The following is a 14,863-nucleotide window of genomic DNA, read 5'->3' as shown; positions in this document are numbered from 1 at the left end:
TACAACTCCCATGCTAAACGCTCTTCCGGGTCCCGTCCTGTTGTTATTGATGTTGTTTTGAGGAGGTGTAGTTAGAATTAGTCTGTAGTCTGGAACAGAGGACATTTCTCGCTTTCTTTGTGCCGTGGATTCAGGTATCAGTTGTAAGTAAGAAAATATGTTTATTGACCATTTTTAACATTTTGTCACACGGCGAAACAGTCGTACAGTGTTTTGAGCTGTGCAGTGCGCCACTTTAGAAGCTTGCAGTGTGAGGGCTGGAGGTAGGGGGGTTTACTCTGAATCTGTGGTACAAGCACGAAATATCTAAACCTGCCATTTTCTTAAGATGCTGGGGAAACGTGCTATTTCTAGGACTAGCCGCAGGTGTTTCGCACACTTCTGGTTCGGACCATTAGTTTGCGAAGTGCTGACTCTTGATGGAATAGTTAGCAGGCAAACAGCCGAAAAGGTAATGCGTGTCCTGCGTCGCTGGAGCTGTGTATTCATGTAGTGACTGCCAGTGTACAGAAGCATTCTTAAAACTGCAGGTGTTCGGCTCTGCATCGGGGAGTATCTGGTAGTGCAACCTACATTTACAGCCCGCATTGCAGCTGTTAGCTGTATAAAACCAGATGCCCCAATATGAAGCATTTTTCTAACAAGGTCGATCAGATTGATAGCAGAATTCAGTTATTTTATTGCATTGTTTGGAATAATTGTTTTTACAGTATGGAGGAGGATGAATTCGATGTAATTTCACAGTAACATACTTGTAGTATGTACCTTTATTCTAAAGCTGACTAAATTACAGCTAAATAAATCAGTTCTGGGTTGTTAGTGGTTATTTCAGTTTGTGCTACACTATATAAAATTTTCCCGTATAACCTTTCATGCAAAGGCATCGTTATTGGCGTGCGCTGTGCTAATTTACAAGTAATCATTCACCAGACGTGGTCACCGTGACATTGTCACCAAAGCAAGCGATAAAATGTACAAAAAGTTGCGGTATGTATGAGGCACGCCTAGACTTATAAGTGTAGTGTGCTAATGTGAATTAGCCCAAGTAGACTAATTTTCCACAATGCAAATGTGGCTTATAGTTGATCCTTCTGACCCTGTTATGAGTTTGAACTGTAAGCTCTGTTACTTTGCCTTTCATTAGCTGTTTACACGATGTCAGAAAGCTCGAGTGATACTGAGTCCTCCTGTGGATGGACTGTTATCAGCAACGAGGTAAGTGTTTCCCACCAAATGCAGAAGAAACCATAACTGGCAACATAAACTGCAGACATAATACAGTGATAGTTGTATTTCTGTTTTAGTTTGCATTTTCAGTAGAAACCCCAGATACTTTGTGTTCAGGAACATGGCTTAATTCAATTTGCTTTGTGTTTCTTCAAGCTGTATGACTGAGTTTAACGAAAGCTGCCTATTTCACAGGGCTCAGACATCGAGTCCCTGGGGCCTGAGAGCGGAGCAGGTTCCTATCTGCAGGAAGCCGTCGAAGCAGCCCCGCTGCAGCGGGCTGCTCCAGCAGGTAGCGTTCCACAAACCCTCCAGGGTATGTGCAACGCTTTGAGCAATGTGTCTTTTGCTAAAGTCATATCAGTGTTTGCAAACTGTTTCCACGGAGTACTGTCACAAACAGATTCCAGCTGCAGCTATTTCTCCAAATCGAGGAAACCTTGAGCAATCGAGAGTGCCTTGGCAGGTGTGAAATGCATGCTGTAAACCTGTTCCCAGGTGAGGATAAGGAGGTTGTGTATGAAGACTCTGTGGATAGCACCCTTAAAGAGGCCACAGTGGTGGAAGATGACTCTGGCCAGCAGGTACAGCGAGCTTAATTAAGACTTAACACCTTAACCTGCACTTAAGACTCCTGATCCAGGACTAGAAGACAGACTCAGAACCGAAGGTGACTTCATTATGTGCCTTGGGAGAATACTGCCTTGGAGAGACACACTGCATATAACACATATAACTAACAAAGTTAGTTATAATAATACACATCACAAAAATAAAACACATCACAAAACAACACTAAACATGTATTTTGATAGTGTTGACATGCATAGCTGTACTTGCAGTACAGAAACCAAAAGTCTTTCTTCAGTTTCATTATGTAACCACAGTCAGATTTTGGCTACAAAAACAAGACCAGGTTTTTAAAAAATGAGGCCCTGTAGCCAAAAAACACCAAAAACACACTTAATAAATGTTATTTAGTGGTGCTGAGCAAGCTTGAGGTTAGGATCCCAGATCAGACTTCTGAGCATAGCCTCTATTGGTCGCAGCTACATTCATGTCATAATTTAAATTTTAGTTTGCATACAAATGACAATATCAATTGCCAGTGTTGTTTTGAGGTTTGACACACCCTAAAATTTTTCACTGCTTCATCATCATCAATTTTTCACTGTCTTTATCTGCTAATTTATATTGTTACTGCACCTGAGTTACTGCACCTGAGACACTGCTCTGCTGCTATAAATATTGAATGTGTAGTCCTTTTTGTACTATGGCAGTACAGCTTATAATTACCACACTAAATGTTTTTGTGCAGGTAGGAATGGAGGCGTGTCTAGAGGAGCATGCGAATCTTTGTTCCTCCAGTGAGCACTCTGATATTGTTACCCTTGGAGACTCCAGAGAGGCGGAGCTTGTAACATGGGAGGGGCCAGTTGTCAAGGAGGACGAGGAAACGGGAACTGAAGAGATCTACCTGGGAACCTCCTCAAGCAGCCAGTACACTTTCAGTTCTGCAGAGACAAGTGAGTTACTTACTTACACACACACACACACACACACACGCGCGCGCGCGTGAACACACACATGCATTTGCACTAACCTCCATGCCTCAGTAATTTGCTTCTGAAACAATATGTACAATACCTTGCCTTCATAATGAATCGCAACAATGCTGTCCCCTGGGGTGGTTATTTTTGAATATCTGGGTTTATTCAGAATTCTGTATGATAAAGATGCAACCGAACTGCTTAAGAACTGCAGATTCTTTAAGGCTGTAATGTTCTAAGTATTTATTATATATATAAGTTTATATTATGTCTGTAACATCCTAGTATATGTTAATATTCCCAAATAAACAGTACTAAGTAAATAGAAAGTGGAACTGTCACAGAAAGATTTGGGTGTACATTCACTCGTTATGGCTGCCATTGCGTGTTGGATGAATGGAAACTGAGCCATGAACCCTTCTGCCCCCTGCCTTCACTGCCTCTTACTCAGGTGGCCCCGCCCCTGCCCTCACTGCCTCTTACTCAGGTGGCCCCATCCCCTGCCCTCACTGCCTCTTACTCAGGTGGCCCCATCCCCTGCCCTCACTGCCTCTTACTCAGGTGGCCCCGCCCTCTGCCCTCACTGCCTCTTACTCAGGTGGCCCCATCCCCTGCCCTCACTGCCTCTTACTCAGGTGGCCCCATCCCCTGCCCTCACTGCCTCTTACTCAGGTGGCCCCATCCCCTGCCCTCACTGCCTCTTACTCAGGTGGCCCCATCCCCTGCCCTCACTGCCTCTTACTCAGGTGGCCCCATCCCCTGCCCTCACTGCCTCTTACTCAGGTGGCCCTGCCTCCTGCCCTCACTGCCTCTTACTCAGGTGGCCCTACCCTCTACCTTCACTGCTTTCTCTCACTTACCTGGCTAGTTTTGATGACGTGTGTGTATCTGAGAGAGAGAGAGACACTTCTGTTGCTGATGAAATGTCTAGACAATAGATGTGTGACTTGGTTAATGATGTGGAGGTGTTTCCATATAGAGGGTGTGCCACTGTGTTGGACTGGATCTGAGTGGATGTTTTGAGTGATTTGGCATAAACAGGTTCTGCCATATATGTATCCTAATGGCTTGGTATGTAGCTTACTGATGTGGAGTGTGTGTTTGTGTGTGTGTGTGCATGTGCAGTCATGTGGGGAAATTCCACACTAAATCTGCCGACCCAGTTGTGGTTTGGCCTCTAACGTGCCGCGTCCCTGTGCTGAGCTGGAAATAGCACCCTTATCGCAGCACTCTCCTGCTTTGGCATGTTGTGTTGGTTGACCACCTCTGTTGCTGATTAACATATCTACCTGCACATTCTCTTTCCTACAGTCATTTGTTTGAGCAGATTTGGATCTGGTTGCAGTCTGTAAATGAGCTTTATAATTCCAGCTTTGGTTTGTTGTTGCTAGCTGGTTTTGACCGTAAGCCCCGGGGCGTTTCCTGGACTCTGCACGCAGTCCTTCTGCATAAGGGAATGTCTGTCTCTGCTCCAGGCCGCTGTGCTGGGTCTCCCGTCAGTGGACACACGGCTGTATGAGCTCATCAGTAGCACGAAGAGGACTGGATAGTGTTTACAGCAAAGATTTGATTATTTTTGTGTGTGTGCCTGTGTGTGTGCCTGTGTGTGTGCCTGTGTGTGTGCCTGTGTGTGTGCCTGTGTGTGTGCCTGTGTGTGTGCCTGTGCCTGTGCGTGTGCCTGTGCGTGTGCCTGTGCGTGTACGTATATATGTAGTCTTCCCAGCGGAGCATACAGTGCGCAGGGGCTCCAGCACTAGCACAGAGGATGAGGATGCTGGGATGGAGGCCAGTCCAGTTGTGAGAAGGCGCAGGCTAAGGAGGAGCACGGCAGGCTCGGAACCAGAGGAACAGCAGGAGGTGCAGAGGGGAGGAAAGGGAGGGCACAACCTGGAGTTACCCCTCAAGGGCGAGCGTTTTCCAGCCCTGCAAAGTTTAGAGTTTCTCCTGTTCCAGTCGGTTCGGAAAAGTTCTAAAATGTTCAAGAGATGATCCATTTTCATCAGATGGTTCTGGAGCAGGAAAATGTTCACCTCTGCAGTGGTACTCCGGGACCACCAGGGAATTCTGAATGAGACTCCTAATGTACTTTATTAGCATTTAAAGCCCATATAAGCATATTTTGAAGAATGTTGGCAATAACAGGACTCTATGGCAGGTTACCGATGGCGGTCAGGAAGAGGCGGGGCAGAGGGAAGTTCATGTGGCTCCCGCAAACCAGCAGCAGGTCAGTGGAACCCTCAACAAGTGCATCCTTCTCGCCCTCGTCATCGCCATCAGCATGGGATTTGGACATTTCTACGGTGAGGACACCGATGTCATCATCATCATCAGTTCATTGTCGCTGTTTAGATCATAATTAGCCTCCTGTAGAAGCCTTGTTTTTCCAAAATGGTGCAGTAGGTGCATGTTAAGAATACCTACATCTTTTCAAAATATAATATGAAAAAAAGAATCAGAATATAATACCTGCATGTTTTCTGTATGGAGAAACTGTTAACTTGGAAGCAGGAAGAAAATTCTCAAATATCCTTTAATGTCATTACAGAGTAGCTTGATGCAAGTTACATACTGTAGTTTACATTAGCATTTTGTGTGTGTGTGTGTGTGTGTGTGTGTGTGTGTGTGTGTGTGTGTGTGTGTGTGTGTGTGTGTGTGTGTGTGAGATAGGCACAGTGCAGATACAGGAACGTCAGAGGATGGTGGAGAAGATCCGTGTAAGTGATCTGAGTGAGACGCGGGAGCTCCAGCAGTGTCGGAAGGAGCAGGACGCTGTCAGTGAGGTCTGATATCTCACCCCTTCTCGTCCTCGTCCTGCTCCTCTTCCTTCTCCTCCTTTATTTCGACATGAACCGCTGCCCCATTTAGTTTCAGCGTTTGACTTGATCATTAGCTGAGGAGCTGAATCAGTGATGTTGCAGCTAGATGGATTCTGAAGTGTGCAAGGAAGTGGGAGCTCGCCTAATCGAAAGGCCTGCATGAACGACATGTGAAGAGTGTGTGTGTGTGTGTGTGTGTGTGTCGTAGGGTTATTAGAGGAAAGACACTTTAGCTTCAGTCTGCTTTAGCTTCAGTCTGCTATTTAGCTTCAGTCTGCTTTAGCTTCAGTCTGCTACAACAGATTTGTGTAATCCAAATGGGTAACAATCAACAATTATACCATTACAACACAACCAGCAACATAAAACCAGCAATTAATGGTTATATATGATATATAACAGAACCAGCAACATACAACCTGCAATTAATGGTTATATATGGTATATATAATTGTTATAATGGTATATAACACAATCAGCAATATAAAACCAGCAATTATTCAATTACAGCACAACCAGCAACATTAAAACCAGCAATTCTAACATTATAACAGATCCAGCAACATACAACCTGCAATTAATGGTTATATATGGTGTGTATATATAATGGTTATAATGGTATATAACACAATCAGCACTATAAAACCAGCAATTATACCATTATAACAGTACCAGCAACATAAAACCAGCAATTATAACTTTATAACACAACCAGAACCATAAAACTGCATTCACCAGAGTCACAGTTATAACGATCAAACTAAAATTGTGGTCAAAACCCAGTTTTTAATTTTTTAAACTAGTTTTTGTTTGGTCTCCAGGGCATTTGTATGGTTGTGGTTTGGTGGTGTTTTTGTGTGCTGGAGTGCTGGTGTCTCGCGTGGCATCCTTAGTGATCTTTGGTTCAGATTCAGCAGTTTCATTCTATACCTCTATCATTTCAAACCCCTTTACTGAAATAAGGTCTGCAGGTTCTTGTCAGACCATGTATTAAAGGCTCTCCAGTCTGGACCTTCTGATGGCACTATATCTGTGCTCTCAGGATGTGGTCCAGAACCTGAGGGAAGACCTTCAGGACAAACGAGACATGGTGACGTCCCTGACTGGCATTATGGATAAAATTACCAAAGAGAACCAACATCTCACAGCCAAAGAGGTTGAACTTCAGGTAACCCTTCTCAGTGGACCCTGATTACCTGGATATAATCAAAGCTCAATTGTTAATCAGGGAAGGTTCACTCAGCAGGTGACGTGTGAGGTTCAGTCAGGTGACGTGTGTGTGGTTCACTCAGTTGCAGTGTGAGGTTCAGTCTTCCGTTTTTTTCTTGTGCACTGCAGGCTCAAAGAACAGATTTACTGGAACAACTTCAGCAGACCCGGAGCGAGATGGCGTCTAATGAGAAGCGCCTCACCTCAGAGAACCATGTGCTGAAGAACACTCTAGAGCGCGAGGAAGCATCTCTCTCCATCCTTCAGGACGAGCTCCGCCACCTCCGCACGCAAATTCGCGAGCTGGAGGAGAGAGGGGCCAACACCGACGCCATTCTTTCTGAGAACCAGCAGTTGAAGGACCACCTCCTGGAGGAGAAGCAGCGTATTCGGAGCTTCCTGAACCAGAAGGAGGCTCTGATGGTGGAGGCTCAGGCCTTACGCAAGGCGCTGGACAAGGAGCAGAAGGTGACTGAAAGGATGAGGGATCAGCTGGGTGAGCGGGAGAGTGAAGCGGGTGGGGAAGCCGACCCTGAAAGGGAGGCGCTCCAGACACGAGTGCAGGAGCTTGAGAAGAAGCTGAGCTTTGAGCAGCAGCGCTCGGATCTGTGGGAGCGACTCTACGTGGAGACAAAAGAAGAAAGAACCAAAGGAGACAGGCAACCCAAGCTTAGAACGCCAAAAGAGGGCATGCTGGGAAAGGTGAAGGAGACGTTTGATGCAGTGAAGAACTCCACCAAAGAGTTTGTGCACCACCACAAGGAGCAGATCAAGAAAGCCAAGGAAGCTGTCAAGGAGAACTTCAGGAAGTTCTCGGACTCCGTCAAGTCAACATTCAGGCACCTGAAGAACTCTGCATCCAGCATGTTTGACAAGCACCGACGGCCGCAGGAAACGAAGTCCCATGAGAGGAAGGATGCAAGAACAGAGCCGCGGCAGGAGTTTCAGCGTGACGGTTTCAGAGAGCAGGGGAACAAACATTCAGAGGACTCCCACTGGCTGCACCACAGGCCCCTGCACCAACACTCCCACAAATCTACAGACGGTCCCTCCTTCCATGCCGACCGCAACACGCGCAAGTCGGGCGCCCAGAAGGAGCAAGATGTCACGGGACAGAGAGCCGCACCCAAAGGATGCGCTGGCGTGTTCGACTGTGCCTACCAGGAGTCCATGAGCCTCTTCAACAAGGCCATGGACCCCATAAGGGCCGACGAGTTCAACCAGCTGCTCCTCAGCTACCTTCATCAAGAAGTTGGCCACTTCCACCACTGGAGGGAGCTTGAGAGCTTCATCAACAATTTCTTTCACAATGGACTTTTTATTCACGATCAGATGCTGTTCACAGACTTTGTTAGTGGTGTTGAAGATTACTTGGAGGATATGGATGAGTACCAGGGTGGGAATGATGTTTTTGAAGATCTGGATGATTACATATACAGGCACTTCTTTGGGGATACGTACTTGAAACGATACGGTCCAAGGTAAGTATGTCCAATTTAATCGGCTTAACCTTCAGTTACTTTTCTACTTGTAATCATCAAATTTCCATCTAAAGCCCTTAGCACATTGGCCCAACATTTTTCAAGCGACGTTAACATTTCAATGTTGGCAGTTGGCTCTGCTTTGAGTTTTCGGAAAACCAACTGCCAGGACACCTGGACCAGTATGACTGGGAGAGAACTTTCTGAAGGCTAAGGTATGGCATGCCAGCTGGTATGGCATGCCAGCGTGTTCTGAGTGCGTTTCCAGCAGTGTCGGGTGAAGGGTGTTGGATTGGTGTGCCATGGGCACTTAAGCTGAGCTGCCTATTTCTCTGCCTGACCTTAACCCTTTCCCCCCGTTGCCTTTTTAACCACTAGGTCTGAGGCACAGTAGCCCCTGCATGCTGAAACTGCCTCGCTGTGAGTGGCGTGCCACGCTTTAGGGTAAAAACCTTAAAAATCATTTGCTGTTTGTAAATTTGCAGCCGACCTTTCGATGGGCCAGGGTCAAAGGTCAAAACGGAGCAGGAGCGCCAGAGGCAGCAGCGAAAGCATTTGCGACCCCTGCCGCCCCGGGACAGGAAATGGGCTCGGCCGGGCCGCAGCTCTGATGGACACTTTGCCGAAGTTAAAATTGAGCTGGGACCCATTCCGTTCGACCCAAAGTACTAGCACAGTTCAGATAGTTGTTTCTACTGTAGCTTTTGAAGCAGTTTATTATTGCAAAAAGAGTGGTAAGACTAGCACCCCTCCCCTGCTCCTCTCTCTTTGTGATTTTGCACAATTGTAAAGGCCTGTTGTACATTTGTGTGCAGTCTTTGTGTGAACGTGGTTGCTTGTGTTGTGACTGGACACAGTAGTGGTGTACAGAATCTTCGAGATTAGTTATGAAACTATTTTTGTTCCAGTTTTCGTTGTTAAGAAAGTTAGAGAAGGAATGTTATATAAAAAATAAAACATTTAATTAGAATAAAGCACAGTTTGACTGAGGAAAAAAATATAAAAAATAAAACTTTAATTTTAAATATTGCATTGAATTAGTGTGTACAAATAAAGAGGTATGCAAACAACCTGCTGTCTCCTTAGAAATGTTCTGCTCTCCTAATAAAACTAATCTGCATGTCCACCATCTAGAAAGGATGATCTGAATGTTCCATTTTCAGGACCAAATACACCACTGGTTGACAGTGTGGGTTGTTTCTGAGGTACCTTCCTTTGGTGTGTACGCTTTGGTGTGCATTGCTTGTTCTACTGCTGCTAAGTGTCAACACTGATTAGTTTATTAGAAATATTGCAGAGGAGTAATTTTTTTTATTTGCCGTTATGAATGCAATCTCTTTTTCCCCTTGGTAATGTCTTGTTGGATAAAAACATCACAATTGAACCCTTTTTTTAATGCTAAGATTTCTTTTTGGTGTTACACAATTTATTATGCACATCATTAAATCTCAATAAAAATACACTTCCCTTGAAATTAATTGTCCTTATTTTAAAACAAACAAAAATGTATGTCTGTTGACATTCTTTTGGTCTTTTTTTCAAATTTCTTTTTTACCACGTTACCTTAAAAAGGTGACATTTTACAAAACTGGACAAATATTTAATTGTTGCACAGAGCATAAAATTATATTTGGTAAACTGCACAACAAGCTGAGTGTTCTGTTCCGGAGCATGAATCACTGTTTGTAGACAAAGATCTTCCTCCCAACCCGACCTTCAGGGAGATGTGTGTGGAACAATTCTGCCTCCTTCACAAATTTGTTTCCATCCAGGAAAGCTGAAATTTCCTACAAATACATGTTCGACAAAAAACCTTCATTAATTTCACAAATTAAGATATTTCTTAACATCTGTTCAATAGAAAAAACCTATCCGAAAAGGGACTTAATGAAAAAACACTTTTCAGTACATCGGCTGTTCTGCGCAGTCCCTGAGTCGCCTGGATTCATTTATGAATAATTCTCATCTTTTGATAGAACTGGTTTAACCCAGAGGTGCATGTACTATAAAAGTGTATCACCTTCTCGAGCGGGTCGAACAGGACCACGTGTGTAGGAAGCATGGATGTGTTGGGGTAAGAGCTCCCCAGCCAGCGGAGAGGGTCTGCATAGAACAGCGCTGCTTCATCCACATAATCCTGCTTTCCTGTGAGATCAGGTGGGCATTCCAGGAAACGTAATCTGACTGGACAGTGAAGGTGGCTAGAAAAAACAGGAAAGAACCTGGTGTTTCACACATCACATCTGCTGTGTAGGTAGAACTCTTCACATTTCTCATTTCAACAAATCATCTTTAAAGGGGCAGGACCTTTAAAAGTGGAGTTGGCTGTGGAGTTGAAAATGTACTTGGTTCAGAGAACTGGAGCTCTGCTCCTCCATAACAAACAACCAAGGCTGTCAGGTCATATACTGACAACAGTGCATACAAAGTTGGTCAAGCTTAATGAACAAAATTTATCCTACACCCCGATGGAAGACACAAAAACATGACTGCATCACGTGGTAGGTCACATCCAGAACTGTCAATCACCATCTGGCTGTTCTCTAGCACTTTAAAGTTCAATTTCAGTTAGACTTAACTTACATAATGGGCTGGGTAAAGTAGGTGTAAGAGAGCATCAATGCGCTCAGTTGATGGTAGCAATTCAACTGTTCATTTTACAAGAATCCATATTTGTCACCCAAAATCACAGCGTTCAAGTTAAGAATAACCCTAGTGGATCTGAGCACCTGACACGGGCCACCTGACGTCAGGCTGCTGGGGGCCTCACCTGTAGAAGGGGGTGGAGTGGCATGGCATGAGAAACAGGACCTCTGGCTCAGGTGGGCTCGGGGGGTCGGTGATGTCACACAGGTGCTGCAGGTGAGCCATGAGGTCCAGGACGCCACGCTGGTGAACTAAGCCCGTGTAGAACGCTGCAGCCAGGTTCAACACCAGCAGAGCACATGCAGCACAGCTCCTCCATGCACGCAGCTGCGCCAGAGACATCCCTGGGAGCATATTACAAAACAGTAGCACGAGCACTGCACGACTTTTCCCATAAAATGACTGTCTGGGTGCCAGTCCACACTGACATGTAGTTTCTTTTCACAAACGAAGACATTTATTTTTCATGATTTTACATACTTACCACAAAATATCATGCAAAAAGGTAAGACTGGATAGATGAACCGGAACTCCTTGTGGGCTAGAAAACTAAAAGAAAATTCAGTGTCCCAGCAGAGGTTCAGCAATAACAACACACACGTTTACTAATGTCCCAATGAATCCCCCCCCCCCCCCCCCCCCAAATGTCATCTGTTCCGTCGCACCTGTAAACCAGGAGGGTCCATATGATGGTGATGAGCAGCACGCGGTGTCTGGTGGAGGTCAGGGAACATCCGTGCAGGAAGACGGGGAGGTGAGGACCAATCACAGCCACGAAGCCCTGGGTGAGGTACCAGTGCCAGGGGTGCGTCCCGTAAAACTTGCCCACATTGTGAAAGATGTTAAACTTCAAGAAGTTCCACTGGACGAAGATCCACTGTGAACACAGACCTGAAGTACGTTTGTAATTCAACACTTTCACACAAACCGTCCTTGTCACCAGTAAGGTCTCAAAGCAGCTCAAAGCGTCACCTTGCCATAGAATATGCAGTCTATCAGTGCAGATGACACCAGTGCGGCGGCCCTGGAGAACCGATGATGGGAGAATTGTAAGTGGACGAAACACTTGAAACATAACATCCGTTTGAAGCGCAGGACTTACGCAACAGGAAGACCCTGATGGGTAATGAGCTTTAGCTTGTTCTCTGCCCTCCACAAATGATGAAAGAGCAGAGGAAGCCAAACAACCAAAGCTGTGGGACGAACCACCACAGCCCAGGACACCAGTGACAGGTACTTCCAGCTACTAAAGAACACAGCAGGAAAAAGTGGTTGGATGAAAAGGTGCGATAGGGAGAACGTCAACGATATTCTGACTCAGATTCCAAACTTTATTGTTTATCATTACATGACAGAAATTTGTCTTTGACGTGCTGCATCACATACAGCATCTCATTTACATACACAACATTCATCCCCTTTAAAATGCTTCGCTACTTATTAAGACAATTCATATCCATTAGAATAAAAGACTACGATGAACTAAGATGTTACATAACAAAAGCAGATGATAAAATGTCTTTCTAGAAAAAAGTAACTTTATGATTATTTTATTTGTTACACGTAGACTTCAATCAATTCGGTGTCAAATTATAAAGATGTTAGCATCACAAAGATGTTGGAAAACTGGAAGCTCGGTCATATTGAGGATTGTTGTGTAACCTTGTTGTGTAACCCTCTGTGGCCAAACAATGGACCTGACAGAAAAAGCAAAACACAAAACTATGACTAAACTGAACAGACCTGTTGTGCGTTTTGTCAGTACATAGAGGATAGTAGTAGAGAGCCAGAACTGTCAGGGTGGTCTCCATGCTGTTGGTGAGCGTGCGTGTGCAACAGTACCAGGTGAACCAGGAACACAGCTGACAGAAGAACTGGACAGACACACACACACACACGGTTAGAAAAACCAATTGGAGGAGAGCACCAACTATACCAGCAAAGAGATGTCCAGACTGGGAGAATGGAAGGCCAGTCATGCTCTCCTGGACACTCTAGTATCACCAGGGATTGAACTAGCAGTCACCCAGTAACGGCAGAGCACGTAGACCACTGAGCCACTCAGGAGCAGTGATATTAACACCAAATACTGAACCGCTACAACAGCTCTGACGTTTCATGCTTTATTAACACAGTTAACATGAAATATTTGCTGTATTAGCTATATCAACTTTCTCTGATTTAACAAACATCTTAACAAATATCAGATAAAAACACTGCCACAATTCTTTATGGAAATCGAACATAGACTCATCTCACTGTCCACTTAGCGACATCTGGACCTTCCGATCTCCGAACGAGGTGGTAGAGCTTCACATCGGCGAGTGCTGTGAGGAGCGCCTGTGCAACCCGCGGGAGCAGGATCTGCCAGACACATGGCAAAAGTAAAGCACCACTTCTGCTTTTGGAGCCGCACACCTCTGACTGTAATGGTTCCGTAAACTCACGGCCACTCACCAGCAGCTGGACTGTGTCGTAACGCAGCAGGTGCAGTATCTTATATATTACAGCAAAGAAGAGAGGGTAAGAGTAACCACGAATGCCCTCCCTCCACTCCCAGGACTCGTAGCCATACGTATTTAAAAAATGTCAAGGATTTGAAGAAAGTGATGGGAGCATATTTAAAGTAGCGTCAAAATTTCATGTATGGGCATGCCAGTTACATGGACGTAACCAAAACATGACTGAAGATACATTATATTTCTCAGGATATATATATATATATATATATATATATATATATATATATATATAATATATATATAATTTATATGTGTTATATATATGTATACATACTATGTAATGTGTCTAAAATCATGTTTTGAGATCAAATATATATAAATTGTTTTTTTAATTATTTGAGGATATTTGAAGACCATTCCATGGGAGATTTCAAGTGACTGCCAGTATTCATCTGGGACAAAGCTGGTCTGAACCAGCAGGCAGTTAACAAGGCGAAATATCACAGAAAAGACCGTGACACTGCCCCCGAAGAAACCTGCAAGAATCACATGACAATCTTTACTGCAGTTACACAACTTTAATACAGCAATAAGTAATTTTTTCCAATTATTCTTTTTCACATTATGAAACAACCATTATACTGACACCCATATATATATTTGACTCATCCGATTTTGAAATATTAGTACTGTGTTGTTTATAAATTAATATGAGGTTGTTTTCTTTGCATTATTTGTGGTCTGAGATTTCTGTAATTGTTTTGTTATTTAAACCATTAGTCATTTTCATGAAAAAAAACATGCTCTAAAATACAATATTTTTATCTGGAATTTGGAAGAAATGTTGCCAGTAGTTTATAGAATAAAACAGAATTGCTCAGCCTTGACAAAACCCATCAACTGTAAAACTACAGAAACTGATAATTTAAGCGTTTTACAATTATGACTGATTACAACTTGAGTAATTGAGGGTTAAGGGCCTTCCTACATTTATCTTTTGGCCCAACTACACGGGGGTAATTGTCATGCCTTAATCTGTATTGAGCCAACATGTTACAGGCGGGATCACTTCGACTGGGACGATTCCACTTAACATTAGCGCCTGCAAGCCTGTCTTCAAATATACTTATGTGTTGTCTGAATTAACAAGCAAACCACATCTCCACAAGCTGTTATTTCACTGAGCCCTTTTGTTTGTGTGTGTGTGTGTGTGTGTGTGTGTGTGTCTCACCAGTTATACCATCATTCGCTTTATCTTTGCTGTAAAGTTTCGACTTTCGTGTCCTGAGTTTAACGGGCTCAGAAGAGGTTGGCAGACCGAACAGGAATCGAGCACGAATCCTTTCCATAGCAGTCCCAGGCCGCTTCAAAATTCATGCCAACCCATTTCGCTGTGAAAAGAATTTGTATGTACTGCTAGATGCCGTATGATGTCCCTGAGTGCGTAACCTACTGCAGTTTGGGTTTTGAAC

General features: G+C 44.3%; 2 protein-coding genes across 8 annotated transcripts; one reads left to right on the top strand and one right to left on the bottom strand.

Annotated features, from left to right (window-relative positions):
• The first annotated feature begins 39 nt into the window (after positions 1-39).
• ccpg1 (cell cycle progression 1) lies at positions 40-9,745 on the top strand. 5 transcript variants are annotated; one of them, XM_027021301.2, is made up of 11 exons: positions 40-143; positions 1,145-1,215; positions 1,423-1,519; positions 1,726-1,811; positions 2,546-2,753; positions 4,492-4,634; positions 4,933-5,077; positions 5,445-5,557; positions 6,636-6,761; positions 6,932-8,283; positions 8,769-9,745. In XM_027021301.2, the coding sequence occupies exons 2-11, from the start codon at positions 1,156-1,158 to the stop codon at positions 8,953-8,955; spliced, it is 2,517 nt and encodes an 838-aa protein (XP_026877102.2). In that variant the 5' UTR covers positions 40-143; positions 1,145-1,155; the 3' UTR covers positions 8,956-9,745. The 5 variants fall into 5 exon arrangements, with proteins under 5 accessions (XP_026877102.2, XP_026877112.2, XP_026877096.2 ...); XM_027021311.2 differs by having other exon boundaries at positions 1,423-1,543; positions 5,445-5,491; XM_027021295.2 differs by having other exon boundaries at positions 1,423-1,543.
• pigb (phosphatidylinositol glycan anchor biosynthesis, class B) lies at positions 9,510-14,846 on the bottom strand. Of its 3 annotated transcripts, none has more exons than XM_035525776.1 (12): positions 14,632-14,846; positions 13,798-13,927; positions 13,387-13,504; positions 13,189-13,293; positions 12,673-12,803; positions 12,032-12,175; positions 11,902-11,953; positions 11,595-11,806; positions 11,414-11,478; positions 11,054-11,273; positions 10,304-10,484; positions 9,510-10,070 (listed from the first exon to the last, which is right to left on the bottom strand). In XM_035525776.1, exons 1-12 carry the CDS (start codon positions 14,738-14,740, stop codon positions 9,960-9,962), a joined length of 1,578 nt encoding a protein of 525 aa, XP_035381669.1. In that variant the 5' UTR covers positions 14,741-14,846; the 3' UTR covers positions 9,510-9,959. The 3 variants fall into 3 exon arrangements, with proteins under 3 accessions (XP_035381669.1, XP_035381668.1, XP_035381667.1); XM_035525775.1 differs by having other exon boundaries at positions 12,032-12,172; positions 14,623-14,845; XM_035525774.1 differs by having other exon boundaries at positions 14,623-14,844.
• Positions 14,847-14,863: the final 17 nt, after the last annotated feature.

Source organism: Electrophorus electricus, chromosome 4, assembly GCF_013358815.1.
Source record: "Electrophorus electricus isolate fEleEle1 chromosome 4, fEleEle1.pri, whole genome shotgun sequence".
Classification (NCBI taxonomy): Eukaryota; Metazoa; Chordata; class Actinopteri; order Gymnotiformes; family Gymnotidae; genus Electrophorus; species Electrophorus electricus.
The sequence above is the reverse complement of the archived record's forward strand: the minus strand, read 5'-3'. Positions and strand labels throughout refer to the sequence as shown.